This window comes from Heteronotia binoei, chromosome 2, assembly GCF_032191835.1.
Source record: "Heteronotia binoei isolate CCM8104 ecotype False Entrance Well chromosome 2, APGP_CSIRO_Hbin_v1, whole genome shotgun sequence".
NCBI classification, from domain to species: Eukaryota; Metazoa; Chordata; class Lepidosauria; order Squamata; family Gekkonidae; genus Heteronotia; species Heteronotia binoei.
Window position 1 is genome coordinate 149,387,360 of NC_083224.1, and position 24,354 is coordinate 149,411,713.

Here is a 24,354-nt window from a genome sequence, read left to right on the forward strand (position 1 = left end):
TCCTGAAATGTTCCTGAATTGCGCTGGGCCCAGTGCAAAGGTATGGGGGGGGGGGGAGAGGGAATTTCCCTCATGAGTATTGTGGACCCACACTTGAGCAACTTACAGGGAAAGGCAGCTATGGATGAGCTGCTGAGAGGGGGAGGAGGCGGTCGGCCCAGCAAGAAAGTGTGTTTGAGAGAGATGGAGTCTCTCCACCATAAGCATCGTGGGACTCCACTTATTAAAAAATGCAATAATGACATCAAAATGGGAGATATCTTCTCTAAATCTTAACCAGAATTGAACCATTGCTCAAGGCAGCTTAGGGCATTTACAGAGAATGTAAGGGCCAATTCAGATGTTCAATAGGTGGTAACAGGCTTCAAGTACACAAGCCACTGAATTCTCTTAACAGCTGTATTGTTCACTGTGCTTAGATACACAGGAAATACTAGAATCTTATTCTTTCATATATGTTATGCCCACAATACATTTTTCTTGTCTCCTGTGTGTGCAAAATGTGGTCGCTTCCAATATGGAGATAATTTGTATTAAGGGGGATGCAAACTTTCAAGTGGAATCATGAACAGGAAATGTGAGCCACATGTTGTTCTTCTCCCTCTATGTCATACATGAAGCCAATCAAAACAGCAAAGATTGGTGTTTATTATCACTGAGGGAGTATATATGACCAGAATTTGTCTGGGTTTTCCGCATAATAAAACTAGACTTTGAAACAATAAACTATTTCAAACTAACTCCCCCCCCACCTCCCACATTTACTCTACACTTAAAAATCCAGAGTTTAAATTCCCCCACTAATTCATTCTCCTTTGAAATATTTTACACCTTGTTTCTTCAACAAGGACAGCAAAATTGAATTCACATATAAGCCCCATGATAAACAAAGCATATAGCACAGTTGAAGCACTGGCAGGTGTGTTAATGTTGTGTCCACACAACAGCCAATGACTGAATACTTTCCAGGGCTTGCCAAGATTTAACACAGGAAACAGAAGGCCACGGCTTTGCACCACAGTCAAGCCGTGAATGTCACAGTTTAGCCTTGAAATATACAAATATTCAAGAAAAGAGCAGGCTGCAGCTCAGTGCAGGAGCAGATGCTTTACATGTACAAGATCTCATATTCAACTCTCAAAGTTTACATTTCAAGGAACTGGGAAACCTGAAGACTATGGAAAGTTACAGACAGTCAGTGCTGGGATGGATGGGTCATTTGTCTGATTCAAGAGGTATATGTGCATGCTAAAGGAATGCTTCCTCAAAAATAGACCTTGAAATGGTTTTACAACAGAGGTCACATTTCTCTCTGCAATTAGAATACTGATTATGTTTCCAGGTCAAAGGTCTTTATTTCCAGACAGGCTTGAGCCCCCATGGTTCATAATACAAATCAAAAGAGCAAGGCCAAATTACATATAAAGTTTTCCATTTCACAACTTTCTTTGAAGAAACTGGTCCTTCATCAATCTCAAGTGAGCCCAGATTTCCTTACCTTATTTTATACAGAGGCACTCTTCCTCCTCTTCCTGCTGCTTGAAGAGCATTTAAATCCCACCAGATTTCACCAGTAGGTTTTTTTGACATAGTTTTGTATCATTCCCAAGTATCTGCTCTTGTAAGACCAACGTGACTATAATACGCTGACCTTTTAAGAACTACTAAGGCCTACTTACGACAAGGGAGACCCAAGTTTACATACCACGCTGTCCTCAAACTCACTGGGAGACCTGAAGTCAGGCTCTCTTTCAGCCACATCTACTTCACAGGGGTCTTTGGGAAATAAAATAGAGGAAGGCAAACCACGCCTGAGACCCTGGGTAGAAGGGCATGATAAAATCTGACAGCCTCTGCCACTATTCTTTTCAGTTACCATGAAGAGAAAAAAACATTTGAGCTGCTCAAAAATCAAAGTGGAATGCATTTATTCCTGCATAACACATGGACCTTCACTTCATTGTTTTAATCTTTGCTTCCTTTCTTACCTGACCCTTAAGTTGCTCTCTTTATTCCTTGGCTTGCAGAAACTAATCACACTGCCTGAAGAAATCACTAGATCCCAAAGCTCTAAGCACTTTCCTGGTATCTTATTGTACACTTGTCACCTTTTGCAAAATATAAATCCATCTATTTTAGATGCTGGATCCCCCCCTCCTTCAACACACTATCAAGTAACTCTCTATCAACTTAGTTTCTAGAGTCACGTTTATTAATAAAATAGCAAAAAGTCCTCTCAAGTGATATCAGTATTTTTAACTGATCTGTATTTTTAAATGGTTAACTTTGGTGAAACTATGAAATTTTTATCTTGTTCAGACAAGGACAGTCAACTTCTATAGTACCAGAGGGCAATGCTTTCATAGCCAGAACCTGATTCTCCTTATAACCATTCAGTCTCTGATGAAGTTGGCATCACCTAGCTGTATAAATATCTCATACACAGATCTTGAATAGTATGAGGTTGGCAAATATGTTCCTGTTCCTGAAAGATCCCCTCTGGATAAAGACTGACAGTTTTTTGCATGTCTAGAATAAAAGAATGGTGATACTATAATAAATGTATGAAATAGAGATGATTGTACTGGGGTCAGTGGGGCTGTTGAGTTTTATATTTTTATTTAAATTGCATATTTTTCCTATATGTTGCAGGCCACTTTGAGTCCCCAGAGTGAGGAAAAGTGGAGTAAAATGTTTATATATATTTAATTTTTAAATAATGTACAAAATAACATACATCTGAGCAGTCACCAAAATGACATTTTCATATCTGCTGGTTATCTACAAATATACTAGAAATGTTTTTTTTAAAAAAAATAATGTATGTTGATACAGTGTATTATTGAGAAGTATACCTTTTTCAATTATATATTGAACCACATGAAACAATGCTTCAACAAATTTTGTGGTGGGATTATTTGCTTTAACATAATTAACTCTATCTGAAATTTTACTCATAATAAAGTAGTCCCAAAGTAAAGCTTGCCATTGCTCAATTGTGGGTATTTTCTTATTTTTCCACATAGCTGCCAATGTAATTCTGGCTATAGCTAACAATATTGATATTAATTTCATTTTACTTTTATCCTTTAAGAAATCAAGGAAAAGTTCTGGTATTAAAGGCTAGTCAAAGTTAGTTATTTGCTTAATTTATTGAACAATATCTTTCCTGTACACTTGTATTAATTCACAGGTCTACCAACAGTGGAAAAAGTCTGCCTGGTGACCACAATTTGGGTTATAATTTTTATTTATTTTATGTAACTGACTTGGTGTAATAACGTGTGTGTATATATATATATTTAAATAAAGTTTAGTCCTGCTATAGCTCTGTCTTATAATATAGACATTAGGAAGGAAAAAACCTGCCAAAGTAAAATAGGTCAACCTTGTAACACCTGAAAAATGAAAAAAAAATGTACAGCTGTCATTACGGAAGGTTTGTACAGCTGTCTTTAGGAACTGGGAAAAAGTTTGTTTCCATTTGTGGTTCATAGGGTTGTACAAACCTTCATGAGCCTTCTTAAGTTACTGAACCAGTTCATTTTGTGAGATTTGCCACTGGGTGACTTCACTTACGTGTGCTGTGCCTTGCAAAAGTCATTTAAAGGGCTGTTCCCTTTAACGGCTTTTGTAAGTGCATCTTGATACACAAGACAACTCTGAGTTGTGAGTTCACTCACTTCCAGGTGAACTCGCCGTTTGAACTTCACTCCTGTGCAGCATACCCCTGCAGAAGCCATTTAAAGGGAGCATGGTTTATGCAAGGCGTGCTGCACACAAGTGAAGTCCAAGTGGCTTTTGCACAATGTGCCACCACAGGGTTGGATGGGACTCCGCTGGGCAGCATTGTTCAAACTAGAATGCCCAACAGAGCCCACAAAAAAGCTGTTCCCTGCAGGCTGGGTTGGAGCTCTGCAGGACAGCCTATGTCAAACCGGACTGCCAAAGAAAAGCCATAAAGAAGCCAATTCTGTGAGGAAATGAAAGTCATTTCAGCAGTCCCTTGGAAGCAGGGAGGGGGGACAAAAGGGCTCACTGAAATGGCTTGCATCTATTTTAGCTTAACAGCTGACAGGCACACCAATCCCATCATTAGGCAGAAATGGATACAAGCCATTTGGTGATCCCTCTCACTCCCCCCCCCCCACTTCCCACAAGCTCCTCCAAAAACCCAACTGGAAGGTTGGGGATAGGGATGAGCATGAACCTCAGTTTGTGAGCCATGACCTGGCAATTCTTGTGATAAATTTAGGGTCTTGAGGAGGTTCATGCACATCTGCTAGTTGTCTTCACCCAAGTGCGACATTTTATTTAAACTTCCCAACCATGTTCAGGAGACAAAATGCCAATGTGCACAGTAAAACTTAGCATAATTATGCAGACAGAATCTGTGAAAAGCAGACAGTCTTATTATAGCACGTATTCTTGCTACTTGTTTTCAGTTTCCACTTAATATCAAAACACATATCTTTAAATGTGGTTGAATGAGACATTTCCCTTGAGCAGATTATGTGTTACAAAGTCTGATACCTGAATTTCTATCAAATTTCTGTGATAGAATAAGTTGTTTATTTATTTGCTCAGTATATGAAAGTTGCAAGATTTCATTAAAGAAATAAGATGACACCAGAGGATTGTGCTTAAGGCACAAGAGATGCAACTGAATCTAGGCCAAATAATATAATACTTTGCTCTGGATGATTATTCCCTTTGCCTATTGCTTCCAATAATTGTAAAGAATCCAACTGGTAGTAAAATTCTCTAAGTCCTAGATGATTTCATTGAAAACGCAATACACACCATTGATCCCCTTAAACACTAACCGTAACCTTTATGTATGAAGATGTTCATAATCTCAAATAGAGGCTTCAGAATATACAAAGGGGCTTAAATATGAGTAGAGTTTGCCTTCAAAATCTGAAGAATAACTTAAACTCTAAACACTCCCACTGTGGAAGTCAACGAGGAAAACCTTAAAGTGCTGACCTACGTATGTGCCTTTGAACTTCTGGGAGTACAGTTCAAACACAAAAAGAGACCTACCAAGTGGTATTCTAGTAGATAACTAAAATGCACATCTAATATTTAAGTCCTTATGATAGATGTTCAGAAATGTTGTGCTGAAAAAACACCCTCTGAATAAGACAGAGTTTAAAAATGAAAAAAATGGATGCAATTACTAATCAGGAAAAATGATTCTAATAAATCAATCAGCATTACATTTGCTCTTCATCAGTTAAACCTGTGGTATCTGAAGTTATTTACATTTTTAAAAAGATCACCTGCCTTTGCAATGATATTCATGTCATTTCCATAATATGTCACCTGATAAAACAACATACCTATTGCTTATTAATTTCTTGAACTTTTATCAGACCATAATGAATCAAAGGTATGAGTCATTTGATGTCAGCAATTACTTTTTTTTCAAATGTACTATTGGCTGTAAATTTTATAATAAGGAACAAGCAAGGTGTAGCCACTGAAATAGGCTACAATAGGCTTTGTAAAATCCTAAAAATAAAGTTTAAAACTAAATAAGTGTAAAAAAAAATCCAATATAAGATTTCAAAATGACAGGAATAGAGAGGCCACTTAAAATTACTCCCAAACTCTCTGTTTTTAATTCTAACAAGTCTATCCTTAAAATTTGGCAAGGTCTGTCAAGTTTCATATTTTTTGAGGGAGACAATCATGCAACAAGAATTGATGCAGAATAATTACTAACTTGGCTGCTAAATTAAGAGCTCCCTTTTCTGGTGGATGGCTCACCCATGCACATGGGAATTTTTGCTTTTCCCCCTCTAATGGCATGGTTAAATACTTATAAAAGCAAGCTTGTCTACTAGTGTGGAAGAACTGTAAGATGGAAACTGCCTTCAGTACCCATAATTTTTCCACGCTCTGTTTTCCAGTTTGTTTCTCTGGATCTGTATGCAGAGAAACTGAGTTAGCAAACAGGAACAGATGCTCCTATACAGATGACGGCATGTTGTCACACAGCTAAGTTTACAAGTATTGGATACTGTCTTTAAGAAAAGACCATAAACCCAACCACATGTTGGAAGTTCACAAAGTACAGCCTATTAACAGTGTATATGGATTTAAAACGTTAAGGGCCAAGTTATGTGGTGACTTTTAAACAGATGATCAATATATGGATATTGGCTGCAATCCAGTTTGTAGAATCAGTTAAGCCCTCTTGAGATCAATAAGTCTCTATTGTATATAATTGTGTGTTAAGACTGAAACCCAGTGAAACTAAAGAACAGATATCAAGATTCAAAGTCATTTGGCATTGTTACACTATTCCAGCCAAAGTTAAATTCCTTAAAATGTACAGGAAAATTATTTTCACTGGAGAAACACATAGAACCAATTACAGTTTGGGACCATAGAGAAAACAGCCTTAATTTATTTTTTAAAAAATGGTATAAAATGTTTGTAATACCTACAATCTATCTGAGTAATGTTTTCAGCCCCTTTGGTGCATTTAAGGAAGAGGAAACACCACCATCTTCCCTTTCCCTCCCTCTCCCCAATCCAGAATATAGCATTTCTGTTTGAGTGAGGTGGCTATTTTAGTTTTTCAACCCATGAATGTATCTTATGATTAGTGGAAAATTTTTAGCAGACACAGAAAATGGAAGATGAAACTGCAGCAAAAGCATGGCAAACCTGAAAGTCAATTAGTGCATAAATCTATTCGAAAAACAGAAAAGATAGAAGTTACGATAAAAGTTATGTCTTTAAAGCCATAGGTTATAACAGGGTGGGAAATGTTTAATATTGATTTATATTTGTGCTTCAGCAGAGCACGCGTTAAGTACACAGGCAATAAAAGTTGCTATGTTTTTCACAGCATTTGATTTTCACGTGGTGAAAAGGCCAGACAATTATAAAATCAGATTATTATGCTTTTCCCACCCTGAAGAGAATAAACATGAATTCAGAAGCACAGTGGGAGTGGAAAACAAAGAAGAGAAGAGAGAAGAGGCAGCAGAGAAAGACAGAAGTGGTGAATACAGAGCTACAGAAGTGTTTATTGAGCATGCTACAGAGGCAAGCAGTGTACACATACGAAGAAATTAAACAACCATCAAACCTCCCAACTTTGTTAGAAAATTAATTTTTAATTGTGCCGCTTTCAAACTATACTGAAATTTTACATTTCTAAAGATGTAAAAACTTAACTAATAGAAAATATACATGACCTTTTTTTCTACATAGATAACAGAATCTATGACTTTTGAAACTAAGTACATCAATTGCAAAAAGTATTGGTCATTCAAACAGAATCAAGACAACAGTTCGGACTGACAGAGGAACTGTTCTCAAATCAATTTGTTCCTGTAGATTCTGAGCCATGTTTATAGTAAAGTCAGATCCATTTCTAGATACAAAATATTTTGAAGAGATTTATTAAAACTGAATATTACAATGCAAGGTAAATTAAGACTAAAGGCACATAAACTTTGGTCCCACCTGGTTGTCAGTTTTGTTTTTGTTTTTTATATAAAGAAAACTGTCACAAAAATTATTTATCTTTCTGCAAAAGTTTGCAATACACTTTCTTCATCCTTGAAATACATGCACCAACTCCTGAACTAGCTAGACCAGTCTGCACATGCTCAGAAATCCACAACCATATTTCAAATTGTAATTACTAACTAAAAATGGCAATATATATTTAAATGCACATAAGTCATGTCAACTTCAAAAACATCTACAAAAAATATTCAGCCACAAACAAGACATTACTTAGTGCCAACATTTATATGATACGCCCCCAAAGTGTGTGTACAAAAAGGTTAAGACTTTACAATGCTTTTCCCACAGAAGGCTCAAAGCCATAAGAACAAATGAGTAAAACAAAAAGAAGAATCAGCTTCCTGCCATTTTATGAAATTAATTCTCTGCACCTTGTTAATTCTGACTAATGTTTATATTCTAAACTGAACTACACGTGGAATATACAAGGCCATTTTTATTTATTAAAAAAAGAAGGAAGGGGGAAATTAGCACAAGTCAAATGTGTTGCATTTTTCATGAAGTGATGCAACATATAAAAAAATATGATTCACAAAAAATCAATTCCAAGCAGGAGAAACAAAGCTTAACCCTTTTTACACACTCCTGCCTAATATACATTCGGCATAAACCCACAAAAGTTAGGCGTAACAAGGTCCCTCTGAAATCAAGCGTTAACTTAATGCTTTAATGCAATTGATTTCAATGGGATGGAGGCACACCTAACACTAACTGGATTGTACCCACTAATTCCCATGTAACAATGTGCCCCAGACAACCAAATTTTTAACTAGTAAATGCAACTCTAGCAACTCTAGGTTTTCCTTTTTTAAGGCACGTATGTTAACTAAGTTGAAAAACTATGGGATTACCTTGGAATCCCTTTCAAACAAAATGGTTTCATAAACATATGCAAAACCAGCAGGTAATACCACTGCTTCTTCCTTATAAATCCTTTTTTGTTTTCTTTTTTATACATAAACAATCAAGGAATGGTAACAGCATGAAAAACAGATGTCCATCTCTGGTCCCCGCTTTCCTGAACAGTCATAGATGACAACACTAAACAACGTGATACAACCTTATTATTTTGATCTTTTTAGCTTCAAATGGTTGATTTGGAAAACGAAACTCTCAGATGATGATTTTCTCCAAGATTGTAATTATGCAGATCAATCAAAGCTTGGATAGCTTCTTCTACTGTTGACATCTGAAGAAGAGCCATCTTGTGATCTCTTCTAGAACAAAGCATAAAATTAGACACCGAAACAGTACTAGAAAATAGCAACATAAGCCTCTTTCTTTCCAGAGATTTATCCTTATTTTAAGTATAAGCATTTTATGAAACTATTCTCATGTTTTAAATTAACTTTCAAAAGAAAATGTGCTTACTGAAAAAATTTAAATGCTTTCACAGTGCCCCCAGTATTTGCAAACAGTGTACGCAGGTCATCTTCTGATACTGATGGTCTAGACAAAAGAATGGGTGGGAGGGGGGGAGAGAGACACACACAGATTAGAAACTAGCATTTACATTTTATGCAAACCCTTCAAGTAATTTCTTAGCCATCACTTACGGAATATTAGATAAGTGAAGAGTTGCAGATGGGGGAAATATATTCTGAAAATTTTTTGAGCCAGGTTTCTTGAAGCGATGAAGAGGTGAATTGCCAAAATCTTTAGTTAGCCCTTGGTCATCAAGTCCTTCTCGAGGTAGCTGTACTGTCTGATGCTTAGAAAGAGTAACACGAATAATCTTTCCGTACATTTTCTGCCCGTTAAGATGACTCATGGCTGGAAAACAAAACAAAGATACTATTATTCCTTTCAGATTTTCTATTAAATTCAGTGTTAAAATTTCCAATATTGTCAGTGTTTTTTTTTAAAGTTTAAATACAAATTCTTTGCTAAATTAGCAACTGTATTTAATACTGCAGACTAGAAATCTTTTAATTACAGAGTTTGCCAAGAGATATTTTAAAAGCTCTGTTCATATTATAATGTATCCAGCAAGGCAAACAAACAGTATTTTACCCTGCATTTTTTCAAGAGGCGTAACTTATTATATGTACAGACATATACTGTGAATCATAAAACTCTGTTTTCTAGTAAGTCTGGTTAATAATATAACATAGTAATACAGAGAAAGGTTTCTATAGGGCTTTATTTGATTCAGACATATTGAGTTTAAAAGATGGATCAAGATTCAAAGTGTCTGTGCATGGTAGTCCAAGTACACCAAGAGTTTTAAAATCCCTCATGCCCCACTCTCTAAAAGCCGCTTCTGCTGTTTCAATGGTGTTTGATGCAACGTGAGGGACTGGGATAGGAAAGGGAGAAGAATTGCACACATGCACATACACAATCTCCCCATATGAATTTGGAAGCACTTTGGATTCTGGCCATGAACTGGTATTCAAAAGGACTATACAGCAAAGTGTGTACAATGTAGCCTCTGAAACCTCCCTGTAAGAACCTCTCCCCCTGCCTATCACTACTTAGATAGACACCACAAAGTGAGGAAACTTCAGGAACAGACTAACCTGGAAAGGAGCTTCAATTTGGAAAACAAAACAGGCAAGAATAAATGCAGCGCACATGCCAAGGTTTGCACACACTTAAAAGACCTCTGGATCTTGGTATTGTTTTCCAGCAGAACAATTTTCAGTTCAGAAGAAGATGATGATATTGGATTTATATCCCACCCTCCACTCAGAGTGTCAGAGTGCTCACAATCTCCTTTACCTTCCTCCCCCACAACAAACACCCTGTGAGGTGGGTGGGGCTGACAGGGCTCTCACAGCGGCTGCCCCTTTCAAGGACAACCTTCTGCGATAGCTATGGCTAACCCAAGGCCATTCCAGCTGGAACAAGTGGAGGAGTGGGGAATCAAACCCGGTTCTCCCAGATAAGAGTCCACGCACTAAACCACTACACCAAACTGGCTCTCATTATTAAGTAATTAATATTAAGTGAATTAATTAGTAACTAAGTACCTTCCTGGAAATCTCACCCCAAAGTCACATTTAGGAAAAAAAGCAAAGGAAACACTTTAGTGCAAACACAATCCAGCTACATGGACAATAAGCAGTGAAGTAGCAGAGAAAAAATAATCTCACCTAGCTGTGACTGATTTCCATCGGCCATCTGAATAAGAGCACTGTCTTTCTTATTGTATAAGATCTTCACACGCTGCACATCCCCATAAACACCTTTTTAGAATCAGAGAAGCAATCCAAAAGAAACAACATTTTAAGGATAGCTAAACAACACATTTTGACAGACCAATGAAACATTCGGACATTTCTCTCACTTCTCCCAACATTCACACAAATGAATAAAGAAGAACAAGATTTTGAATAGGTGAATTTTGAAAAAAGGAAGACATTTTTGATAAACCCTCAAAGCTATGTGAATGATATTAAATTAAAGATCATGCAAAAATAAATGGCATGCATTAAAAGAAAATCTTGTGTCTATGGGAAGTTTTTAAACAGCAAAAGAAAAGTAGCAAAAGATTTACTATTCAACTTTAAGCCAAAGTGCTAGCTACAAATAAGAATTAAAGTGAAACAAATAATTAAATCAATAATAAAAGTATAGTGCTAACGATAACATACCGAAGAGGGTAAACAGACTTTGGGGCGTAACCATCTTTAGAAGGAGAGAAGAGCAAGCAGCATAAGACAAGAAGAGAGAAGAGTCGAGGAAGAGCGGAGATGAACAGATCATCCATAACGAAGGGTGGTTCCCGCAGAATGGTGAGGTGGTCATGGATCATGGTTCAAGGCGGTTAATTGGGGCAAGTTGGTCCGAGGAACATTTGTTCAAGCACAGAAGCATGAACATAGGGAATGGAGACAGGGGATGTAGACAAGGTATGCAAAGGATAGGACAGGGAGGGGTGTGGGAATTTGGGAAGAGACAGGGAAAGGGGTGGGTGAGCACAAAGGGAGAAGGATGAAATGGGGAAGGGAAAACAGCAATGCAGAAGAAAAATAAGGAAGTGGGGGAACAAAAAAAATAAAATATAGGTCAGTACATAGGAAATGCAGGAATTTGATCAGAAAATGGTTGGTTTATGTACTGTACAAGAAAAACTGAGTAAAATGTAGTCACCCAAGACAAAATATGGGTAAAGTACATCCATATCAAACAGTACATTACATTTCATTTGTACATGAAAAGAAAAAAAAAAAGGCATGCAATAGAAACTTTGAAAAAATCTGAACTTTAACTGCATAAGCATGGCTGGTTATGAAATGCAGGCAAAAGTCTTAAAAAAATGGCACTCTGATCCAAGCATTTTAACATGCAAGACTGTATGAATGATAAAAATAGTATCAAATGATAGAAGTATAATGGTTGATATTAAAAACAGAGGCCAATAAAAATGAAACATATATTCGAAGTAGACAGACTGATACAAACTATCCAACATTTCATACCAGCTTTCACAGCAAGTCAAAGTAAAAGTACAAGACAATAAAATGCAAAACTAAACAAAATCTCTTAGATTTCAGAGTTAAGGAAGTATTAAAGTGGAGAATTTGGGGGAGACAAAATGAATAGTAACTGCAAAGGAAAAAAATTACTAAGAGAGACTGAAGAGTGCCGTGTCAAGATCTTTGGGAGAACCTTCAAAGAAAAATGTGTTAGAGTTGTTCACATACATTAATACTACAAAATGCAATGACATGTAAGCATGAAATGAACAAGCAAATAATTAGCAGAGACAAAGAACAAAGCAGCAGTTTGCGTAAATCTAATTTACAACATGGAGCACATTGGTACTTATAAAAAATAAACTAAAAGACATCCAAAACATGCAATATTTACCATATTTTTCTTAGGAAAAATAGGTAGCCGAATAGCAAAGGTATTTTAAAAGGTGCTGGCTACCTAGGAAAACAAAAGTATTCAACTATAATAGAAACCATTAACTAGAATCTACTTGTAAAACAACCTGGAGAAGCAAAAATAAAATAAAATTGTAAAGTGATATCAATAAATAAAGAATGAAGTGGAAGCAAGCTGAAAACAAAGCAGCATTTTTAAAGTTCACAAATGAAGGAGAAGAAAGGTGGGGAAGAAGAATGAAACAAGTAGGTTCACTGACCTCTTCATTTAAGTTGCTAACCAGGAGGACTGTATTGCCACCAGCTGAAACTCCAGGCATACCCACACGGCCAGCGGCTGCTGCTGCTGCTGCTGCAGCAGCATTTGGAATACCCAATGGACTCAGCGCTCCTGGAACAGCTGCAACAGGAAGCCCTAATTTTAAAATAAAGCATATTTTACGAAACACACACAAGTCGTTCCAATGTAATCTAATTTAGAAGAGCTATGTTGATTTTGTTCCGCTGTTCATGGAATCCAGTTTGCTTGCTTTCCCTGAATGAAAACCTTAAACTTCAAAGCAGACTTGACCGTTTTATATTTGCTACGATTGTTCTGACAAACTCAACTGACCTCATCCTTCAGCTTTCATATTTTATTGCATCCTCATCTGTGACCTTTGTTCTCTAAAGTACCATCTCCTCATCTCTGGATTCTTTCAGCCTCGTTGTTATTGTGTGCAAAGTTCCTCCCACAAGATAATACAAGCAATATCGCTACTTGCTTCCAATTCTTCCTCCAAAAACATTTCTGCCTTAATTCTGAAGCGCAGTCTATATTTCTTCTTCCTGCTTTGCTTAGTTTTTATGTGAAAAGTTCTTAGGAAAAAATACTTATAGATCACTGCAATATGTGTACAAGTACTAATACTACTGTTTACTTCTTGGATTTCCTTCTGTTTATCTCAACAACTAGAATACTTTACACACCTGAATTAAATTATGGCTATTTCTAGTTCCACTTCTTGGTATGAGAATGTCTTAAAATGTGTTAGGATTTAAGATTTTTTACAATTAAAAAGATTGCTTAAGTTTTATTTTTAAATAAAGCTACCTTAGCAGTAATTTTTTTGCTAGTTTATTTCATTTTCCTAAATACTGATGAGCAAGTAACAATACAATCCTAAACATATATACTCAAAATGCTACTCAGGTCTGCTCAATGGAACTTACTTCCAGGAAGGAATTTTTAGAACTGCGCTTTAAGGATTAGCTGCCTCAACAATATCCATTATGATATGGTATGCAAGTACAACTAAGTTTTCAAAAGCCTCCAATGGCAAAACAACAATTAATAGCAAGAGACATTGTAAGCTTAGCCTACTTCTTTCTCTGTACTTATGCAGAAAATATTCAAAACATGTTTCTACTACCAGTCATCCAAAATGATAATCTATTCCAACACTTGGAGGGGGGAGATGTGTGTGGGCAAGACCTCAGCCTATTCCTAAACATGAATATCAAGTGATACTGTAGAATCCAAAGAACTAAGTGAGCCAGGAGTTTCATGGTACAAATCTTTCATTGCAAAATGTATGCATTGGATTGTTATTACTCCCTTCTCCAATCTGATTACATCAGCATGTTATCAGTATGCTACTTAATTATTTACACCTCTACATGAGATGGAGTACTGGTTCATAATAGTGGCAAGGCTTTATGCAAAAGAGATAGTTTTCTGCATCTCGAATGACTTTTTAAAATTAAATGCATTTAGAGTACACTTTTTTGTTGCTGTTGCAAACTTCAGGGCAAGGAAAACAAGACCAGAAACAGGAAAGATTCATGAACCACAGAATACCCATCACTGTGAGAAGAACTTACAAAAGTTGTTAGTGTGGGGGGAAACCTTTTAGTTATTCACTGTGAATTTAGCAAGGTATTTAACAGGGGATTAGGTGTAACAGAAAGTAAAATAGTCCTATATCTGAAGCAACCTGCCATGCTCATACCTATAGTTGTTAAATTGTGGTTTGTACACTTTATTTAAGCCCATAATTGATCTCTGACCCCAGCATGTATGTGTAAGTATAATGGCAAGCTGAACATGTAGGTCACATTGGGCGCTCTTGTGTGAAAAAGCAGCCACTAAGGATGGGCATGAACCAGTCCACAGATTGCAATTTGTGCACAAATCAGATCGATTCATGGTTAGTTTCAAACTGGTTTGTTTGCTTGTGGCATGCCTGAACTGTCTTTTTTCCCTTGGTGGTTTGGTTCATTTTTGCAGTTCAATTTCCCAGACAGCCTGGCACTTATTTAATGAATTCCTAGGCAACGCTGGGGGTGGACTTATGGGAGCCCTATAAACACCCATAGCAGTTGTCCATAGCTTGATTGGCAGCTCTGGGAGCCAATCATGGAAATCCCATGCTGCTCTATGGGAGCAGACACCTGGACTCTGCTGCTTACACTTTGCGGCATGAAGAGAGAAGAGTTAGTTGTTGTGACAACTAAAGCTGAGCTTTCCTTGGGGCATCTGTTTTGGGGAAATATTTATTTATTTATTTTATTCTATTTTTAGCCCGCCCTTCCCGTAGAACAGGCTCAGGGTGGGTTACATTATAAAAACAATCAACAATAAAAATAAAAACCAATTAAAAATATAACATCTAAAACTACAGAATGACAATAGACGTCCACTGCCTTAGCTGAAAGCCTGGTGAAAGAACTCTGTTTTACAAGCCCTGCAGAACTGGAGCAGATCCTGCAGGGCCCAGATCTCCAGTGGGAGCTCATTCCACCAGGCAGGCCCTGGCCCTCGTCGAGGCCAGATGGATCTCTCTGGGGCCGGGTACTCCCAAAAGTTGTTGGGTCACTGATCGTAAAGACCTCTGGGGCTCATACAGGGAGAGGTGGTCCCAAAGGTATGCTGGCCCCTGGCTGTATAGGGCTTAGAAGGTAAGTATCAACACCTTGAACCGGATCCAGTACTCAATAGGTAGCCAGTGCAGTTCATTCAGCATGGATCTGTGCCCGTACAGGCGACGATGTCAACATCCATGCAGCAGCGTTCTGCACCGGTTGGGAGTTTCTGGAGGATATAACTCAGACATTCCAAAACCAAACTTTGCCAAACTTAGAAGGCAGGTGGAGGAGAGCCTGCTGGAGACTCCCTGTGAGTTTTACACCTCCTGAACCAAAGGAACCAATGAACCACAAACCTGTTCAAACAACCATACAAATCGCAAAACAAAGCACAAGTTTGGGCAATCAAATGAACCGCGAATCAACACAAACCATTTTTCCATTTCATGCCCATCCCTAGCAGCCACTGGGGTTTTTTTTTAATTCAAAAGAATTCTATACTCAAAGCACATGATATAGGTAAGCTACTGCACCACCATTTTTTTGAAATCTCTTTCTTGAAAACTTAGGAGAGACAACCTAGGGATCTTGCTGTAAACTGTACTTGTGTTTGTCTCCAAAGTATTCAACATGCACATACTTATATTATCTTCTGTAGTGCTGAGTAGGGTAAACTGGCTCAACTTTCATCCAAATGAAACCCCAATGAATTATGACTACAGAAATACATGCAGCTCTTAAAAAAACCAAATCAGAGGTGTAGCTCTTACACATTATCTTAAAACACCTCTGCAAAGGAGCTCCCATATATATCCAGCTCAATTAGCTATTACAGGCCACGTTATTGTTGCAGTTACTTGAATTTTTAAACCTATCAATTAAATTTTATCCAACATTTAATTATCTTCAAGGAGATATAACAGCAACATGAAGGGCTTTGTATCTTAAGAGTACAGAACTTTAATGCAACAATTTGTATGTCCTTGTGTTAACTGAGATGAGACTTAACAAAGGAAAAAGAAAGTTCAGTGAAAATAACAATTTGTATTAGTGAACTAGGCTCTAAAGCAAACTTTCTTGGTGGTTCTGGGATAGGGCAGTCTTTGACTGATGAGATAGCTCCTCTTGTAGGTCAGCAGACACGGCCACATGCGCATTCACCACAGAAGAGTTAGCTCCCAGGACAAATCAAGAACCTGGAAATGGCTCCAACACTGGACATTTCACAAATTATACATAAACTGACTCAGAAGTATAGTGGCCCAATAGTAAGACCACCCCTCTGTAGAAGTTCTTTAATGCAAGGATCAATCAATGGCTAAGATTTGGAATTGCTGAAAAGAGTGGAGATTACCATGGTTTGCCACATGAGAATGGTGGGCTCAGGGCCTTTTTGACATTGTCCTTGAGAAGCTAAAGGATCATGCATACAACTAAATCTGCAGGTTTTACATTTCTGAAGTAGTACCAGGATGTGAAGAACTGCCACACAGCATCATGGGTCCAGCTAGATTCAAGTCCAGTAGCACCTTAGTGACCAACACAATTTTCAGGGTATAAGCTTCTGAGAGTCAAAGCTACTTTCATCAGATACAAATAGGTATGGATGTCCCTGAACCTTTTTATCCCAGACAGTAGGTGGGAGAAGGAATTGAAGAAAAAAAAGGGGGGAGTGGAGTCAGGATGCAAAGGTAAAATACAATTTTTTTTTGTATTTTACCCTTGCAAAGTTTGATTAGTGCAGGCAAGAAATGCTCGGGGGCAGAAAATCAGCATCTGTAGTGAGATAAGTATCCTATACCCATATTTAGCTCTGGAGGCTCCACTGTTTTGCATTTGTAAGTAAACTGAAGTTGAGCAATCTCACTTTTTAACTGAAGCTTCTCTGCTTAAGGACTGCCATTCTTAGGTAAGCAATATTATGTCCTGAAAGATTAAAAAGTTCTCCCACTGAGATTATGGAGTGGAAAGGCTCCTGGTGGCCACAATCACCTATTCTTGAGTATAAGTTCTCTATTTTTCCTCCATCACTGGGGAAATGAGACAGAAAATGATGAAAGAAGGAGACAGGAATAGAGACCTGATACATGTTCTTCAGAAGACAAGGGGAAGTGAAACAGCTGTGTTGGCTTTGACACTGCACCAAGACTGAATGCAGCAACACAACACTTGCCTGGGTGACTCGGTACTGTAACACATACATCCTTTCTCCTCCATCTACATGACTAGTCATCTCCACCATGCTCTTGTTGGACTCTTGTCGATGTATACCTGAAGCACTGAATTCTTCCTCATCACAGAGAGGGAGGATGCTGGCCTAGGGTCTTACCCAGTTAGCTGGATGTCCTGGTGCCCCTTGGAGGTGATGATTTCTACCTCTTGGGAGAGGAAAACTATCATGGAAGCCAAGAAAGACATCACTGGCCAAATCCCCCTTTCTTGGAATCAGTTCTGTACAAGGTCCTATCCCACAAGTCAAAGACAGTTCCCACCATGGAGCCATCAGAGAAAGCCCTGATATCAACCAAAATTAATTCATTAATGCAAAGAGGCAGGGCATGTGATTAAGGTATTCAGTGGGTCATCAAATTTTGTTATTTGTTCAAAAAAGTCTTTACCTAGCTACAGAAACTGAAATCATCCAATCCCAGTGAATATATTCAATGCTTTACTGCAAATAAAGCAAGGAACTTTTAACACCTTCCTTAAAATTAAAAAAGTCTATCAGTCTGATTTGTTAGGATCACAGATCAGTCAAGTTTAAAACACAAAGTGTCATCAGCACAGATACAATAAAATTTCAGCCATCCAATGCTGATTCAAATAGCACAAACATAATAAAAAGCCTTAGCCAGTTGCTTCTTTGTTGAGCATACCAAGGTGTAAAGCTGACCATCTTAAAGGGAATTTTATTAGAGAGGAGGAGAGAAATATAAAATTCACCAGGTTTGCCTGGTATGAATGAAGTTAGAGAGACTGAATGTCCCTATCCAGAGAAAAATTAAACAACACATGATTGTTTCAACATGGGCCAAACACACTGAGAGTAAGGGATATGTGTGCACATCTCTTCCAAAAGAGCTGATGCTAACGCATTAAACTGGGCCAAGATGAAGACTCTTCAATATTTAGGGAATTCTAAATCATAAGAGATAGTCTGCAAGAGCAAAGTTTTCATTATGAATCCCTACACCTGGATAAGACTGTGCTTGCGCTCTGGTTACCTGAAGGGCTGTACCCCAACTTCACTATTTAATTTTATCTTTAGCTCCCATAAATCCAAAATGTCACAGGACCAGGGGGAATATAGTTTATCCTCAACAGCTCTCACCCAGCACGAGCAGAAATTATTTGAATTAATTAAATTAATATAGGAGGGTTAACATTTAATTTAAGCCAGAATGATATCACTTCATGCCAGCCTTGTTCTTCATGAGGCACCATCCCTGGCTCTAATCTAAGGGCACTGGCAATGCAGTGTGGAACACAAAATATGCATCTGAGAAATTTAGAGTGTATTGCCTCTAGGGAACAGAAATCCTTGTGTATACTGTATATAGAGCTGTGACCATACTTTACCTTGGAAGACTTAGAGCACATAAGGAATATGCTAGGCCCCTTTTGTGAAAAAGAATCTCAGGGCAGCTGATATTGCTCTGTGAGAAGTCTCAATAGTGTGGGTCATCTGAGCTTTCTGCAAACCAGCTGACTGAAAAACCACACCTAGCCAGTTTCTGTATTAAAGTTAGGCAAGATCTACAGATACATAAAACTGCACTGTGGAGCAGCACAAGATGTCCAGTGCAGAAATATTCCTCTCTATACACTTTGTATACACTCTATATACTCAACCTTCCAGGAAACTGACTGAAAAGGAGCAGTACTTTCTCAATTATCATGGTGCCCTAGCTCTACAATGCCCTCCCCCTTGGACACTCATCTGGCACCAGATTTGTTGACTTTCAGGTACCAGATAAAATATGTGTTTGTTCTCCCAGTGTCTTTTCCTTCCCAGATACATTTCTTCTTTCTTCATGTTCTTCCTCTTCCATAATCTCACATCACAAGATCTACATAGATACACAAGCCAATTTGTTGTCTTTCCTGTTTGCATAGCTACTTGTGGTAAAACACTCGGATCCTAGTCTCTTCACCTCAAGGATAACCTCCTTCCATGTTCTGTCACTGGATCACATGGCAAACCTTACAGTTTCTTTCTTCCTACTTCAGAGAGACTCCTACAACATAAACATGTTTTTTTTCTATTCTGGAAGATAAAATGTCTTTGATAATGACCTTCTGGTAACCTCTAACAGTGTTTGTGCCCCCTCAACAATTTTTCTAAGCAAAATTCAACACTTCCTTATATTAAGGAATTACTTGTGATAAGAATTTACACAGCAGACTGAGGAGGACTGGTGTACTTACATAAAACACAGAAGGGATTTGCTGTGATCAAAGTATCCAAGTGTACCTTGGACTGACTTCAGTTTACATTCACTACTGAATTTGCAAACATGTAAATTCCCCCCGGCATAAATTATGTCACCTGCATACTGCTATTGTGCTTCAGATGAAAGAAAGACCTACTAAACTTCCACATGGAGAGATTTTCCTCATGTAATTTTGCTTTCACAAGTACAAAATGTACATCACTAGAAGGAATCAAGAGCTATTGCTGACAACAGAATGAAAGCAAACCATTCTGTTTGTTGAAGAACTCTTCTTCTATGAAAAGTGCTCATTAAAAACGATGCTTAATCTACAATCTCAATGATTGATGGCTACAAATTAATGAGATGGAGAACAGCATATATGAGTATGTTTGGGTGAAGATAATCTGTTAAAATTTCATTTTCTAATCCTGGACACCCAGAAGGATCCAGAAATAGCATTAGTCTATACATACCTTGGATGTATTAAAGACTTGGCAAGAAAGGCTATGCATATGTACTGCTGTATTAGAATGGTTTATTTTACATTAGGAAAAGGCAGGGGTGAGTATATACACAAAAAATTTTATGCAGGTGTGGATCTATACTTTGGCACAGTCAATGGGATCACTGTACAGGGCTTCTGTAAACCTTCTCATTGCATATTCTCACTTCTGACAAATGTAATAAATAAAATTCAATTTCATGCATAATGACCTATAGACATACTCACAGTTTATTGTATTTCCCCTTGAAGCAATATTCATCAGCACAAAGCAAAAGGTACATTTAATTGTATTTTGATCAATCATGCTGTTGCCTCTCATTAAGAAAACTGCAAGAGTTGCATGATTTCAGACACACACACAACGGACCCCCAGATTCCCCAAATTTCACTCAGAGGTAACAAAGGAACGTGCAGAAACAGGAGAGAATTATTCAGGGATTAGATTTGCAAAACTTTTCATATGACTCATGATCATGCAACACTGCAAAGACGCACATAAAAAGTAACCAAAACCCAATAGCCAAAGATCTGTCCTATTCACACATATACTCTCCCTTCTGGCCCTCACTGGCTTTCTCAGAGTGGTTATGTTAAATAGAAAACATAGTTTTCCTCCTATTCAACTATTATTATTTATTTCCATCAACAGCTCCTCAAGTGCTATGTGAGATTTTGCTCAATTTTTTCTCCTTGGCTCTAGCTTTTTAAAACTCCCTGTCTCTATTACATATTCTTGTGCCAAATGTGTAGAATAAGCCTGTGAATGAGAGAGAAAAATGTGATTGTACCAACTGGCTCTGCTTCCAATCCTCAAAAGACAGTGCATACAGGGAACACTTCACAGAATCTCTGCAAAATTAAAAATCCCATTCACATGTAGAAGTTCCCCAGTTGTGGACTTGGATTCAACACTTGGAAGACTGTGTGAAGATTAGGAACAGGCCAGCTGGTGAAGTCCTGCTTTTCCTTCCATTCAGTCTATGTGCAATTGATAAGCAAAAGGAGCTAGTATATTGTAGAGTAAACCCTAATCTTGTATATCACAGGAAAAGAGTTCCAACAGGATGAACAAGATAAACTACAATAAACTGAACCAGATATGTGAAGGCCGGGGGTGGGGGGTGGGGAGAGACAGAAAGAACTTTCCCCCTACTTTTTGTTCAGTTTTTCCAGCTGAATTTTTTTTTAATTTGAAGGAATACTGAATATACACATGCACCCGAATAAGTAAAATGTGCTAAGATAGCAAGGACACATCAGTGTGCATCTTCCTCTTTCACTTTAGCATTGGGTGTATTTGCACAAGAAAATTAAGACATTCAATACTTTTATATTCCATAAATATGCAAACTCTTACAATTTTATATGCTTAGTTATAAACTATGCATTTTATATTGTTAAGAGCAGCAAAACAGATTTAGAGGTAACAGGAAAGTAACTATTGTGTATATTTCAAACACCTACCCAAATTTCTATTTTTTCAAAATATTCCAGGAAACACCCCCCTTCCCCCACTTTAAAATGTCTGAAATTTTTACAGTTCTTTCTAGGAAGTGTATTGACTTGCCATTCTATTGATTGAATGAGACTGCAGATAAAGACAACAGAATAGAAAAATGCAACCTATGTCTAAATAAGGGACTGATATCATTATAAAGTAAAATGGGAGCCTTAGGCAACAGCAGAAGGAAGCAAATATAATAATGAGAATTTAAAGAACTAGTCCTTGTTCTTAAGGGAGCTTTGGACTTATGTTTCTTGAACTGAAACCACATGGTAAACTATTTTTGAGGAAGTCTCAGGAAGCAGTTTCCTATGTGCCCACGCAGTTCAAGAAAAGCTTTAAAAAATCTACACTGGACTGTTATAAATCTTTATATGTCCTCAGGACAGTGCCTTAATTACAACAAACATCTTCCTACTATTTCAAAATGTATGTGTAACAAGATGAATTAGTGGGACAGAATTAAAATGATGGAGATAAAACAAATCAGTATGAGCAGTTGCCATCTGTGGCGTAGATGCCTTTACTGCTACTGGAGAAATTAAAATTAATGGAAAGTGTATAATTTACTCAAAACCTCCCTGAAAGAGACAGGAAAAAGACAGGAAAATAAAGTCTTTAAGGAATTTACTCTTCAATGTGCCAGCACTATATTTCTTTGCCATGCTGTTACTCAAGTCCCATGGAAAATATGACGCTGGATTTGGTGCAAGTATTATTTATTTATATATAAGTAGCATGTAAAATATGCTTGCTGAAAATAAACTGGTATTAACTCAGTCCAGTCTGAACAGATAGGCCAGTTGCAACTACAATTATGATTAAAGATATAATACAGTTCTTTTGGTTGATGGCAACTGTGAATGTGGGTCTCCATGAGCAGTGGAGTAGTTACCACTTAATGTCTTGAGGAACTTAATGCACTAATTAAGGCAGTGTGGTGCAGTAAATCAGAATGTTAGACTAGAATCTGTGAGAATCCCCACTCTGACGCAGAAACTTGCTGGATGACCTGGGGCCACTCACACATGCTCAGACTAATCTACCTCACAGGGTTAATTTGAGGATAAAATGGAGGAGAGTAGAAATATGTCAGCCATGCTGGGTCCCAACTGGGGAAACAGATAGGGTAGAAATGGAGAAAGTTTAAACGTGTATAAGGGACAAAGAATATACTAGAGATGTCAGCTACAGAATAGATGCAACTCTGAATGCAGTTTGATTTTCTTTAGTCTAGGCTAGGGGTGGCCAAACTGTGGCTCGGGAGCCACACGTGGCTCTTTCACACATATTGCGTGGCTCTAAAAGCCCCCACCACCTCGTTGGCCAAGTTGGAGAAGTTTAGAGTTGCTTTCTTTTCACCTCTCCCTCCCTAATCTTCCTTCCTTCCATCCTGCTCTCAAACATTTTATGTTCATGTCTTGCAGCTCTCTAACATCTGACTTTTATTCTGTGCGGCATTTGCGTTGAGCAAGTTTGGCTACCCCTGGTCTAGGCACTGCTGATTTTTTACCTGCCTCAAAACAAAGCATAGTTTTTAAAAAACCACTTTTAGTAAATTTTCAAGAGAACACTAGACGGAACAAAGCAGTAAAGGGGAACTTAATGGATACAGGACATAATACTTTGGAGACTGAAGCAAAACCTGAGGCAAAAATTGAGGCTCTTGCTCTAAACTATGTGGAGTCAGATCATCTCTACCCGAGAATATTTAAAGAGATGACACATGAAGCAGTAAATGCATTAACATTCATTTTTAAAAAGCACTTTACTCTGGATGACTATCCAATGAATCTAAAACACCTATATTCAAGAAATAAAATATTCAAGGAAATAAAAACTCAAGTAATAGCAGATCTGTTAGTTTAACTTCACTAGCACTTACTCCAAGTTAAAACAACTAGCAGCAATACAAGTAACATGGGTAAGGAATTAGCAGCATAGGAGAAGCATTTATGGAAAAACCAAGCTTACAAAATGAAAAGTGGAAACTAACAAAATGCCTCTTGAGGCCTAATTTATTCAGTATTGTCATGTGGATGAAAACAGAACTGTATGACTACAATCTACAGCTGACAACAGATTAGAAGGCACAGCAAATAGACAAAATGAGAGGAGGGGGAGAGGAGAGAGAGAAAGAGAGAGAGAAACCAAGCATACCTAGAAGTGAGGTCTCCTTTGCAAATGCAGCTGCAATAGCTGGGTCCAGAGCTGGTTGGCCATCACCAGAGGGAAGGTCAGGACGAGTGTAATCTCTACTTTTGTCATTATTGTACTTTACATTCAAGTTGACCAATTTGGAAAAGTCAATCCGTAAAGTACAACAGGCATTATAAATATTCTGACCATCTAATGCCTGGAACAAAAGGAAAATATTAAGATGCATGTAACTGAAAGATTAGAAGATCCAGCACCTTTGTAATGTCCCTTGAAGTTAATTAGAATTTATAAATGGTTTCAGTAGCAATACCTATTATTTACCTCTGCCCTTCACTCAAACTCTCATGAGATAGAGCTAAGGATTCTCCCCATATACTATGACACACTCAGCATATCCCAACAGTGTTGGAACATATTAGATGCCTGTTTCCAACTGCTACTCTCAAAAAAGCAAAGTGTTTTCCCCTCCAGTGCTGAGAAAAAGACCTTCTCAAGAACTTTGCTACCTGA

The 24,354-nt window shown here is 37.7% G+C and overlaps 1 protein-coding gene across 4 annotated transcripts in view; it reads right to left on the bottom strand.

Annotated features, from left to right (window-relative positions):
• Window positions 1-7,116: 7,116 nt before the first annotated feature.
• PTBP2 (polypyrimidine tract binding protein 2) overlaps window positions 7,117-24,354 on the bottom strand; it is an 86,281-nt gene continuing 69,043 nt past the window's right edge. Inside the window, exons 8-14 of one of the 4 annotated variants that reach the window (XM_060232219.1) lie at window positions 23,845-24,040; window positions 12,653-12,792; window positions 11,154-11,187; window positions 10,653-10,745; window positions 9,111-9,327; window positions 8,926-9,003; window positions 7,117-8,768 (exon numbers count right to left, since the gene is read on the bottom strand). In XM_060232219.1, coding sequence (XP_060088202.1) covers window positions 8,639-8,768; window positions 8,926-9,003; window positions 9,111-9,327; window positions 10,653-10,745; window positions 11,154-11,187; window positions 12,653-12,792; window positions 23,845-24,040 — 888 coding nt within the window. In that variant the 3' untranslated portion in view covers window positions 7,117-8,638. Of the gene's footprint in view, window positions 8,772-8,925; window positions 9,004-9,110; window positions 9,328-10,652; window positions 10,746-11,153; window positions 11,188-12,652; window positions 12,808-23,844; window positions 24,041-24,354 lie in introns of all 4 variants that reach the window. The other 3 variants (XM_060232218.1, XM_060232217.1, XM_060232216.1) reach the window with 3 other exon arrangements.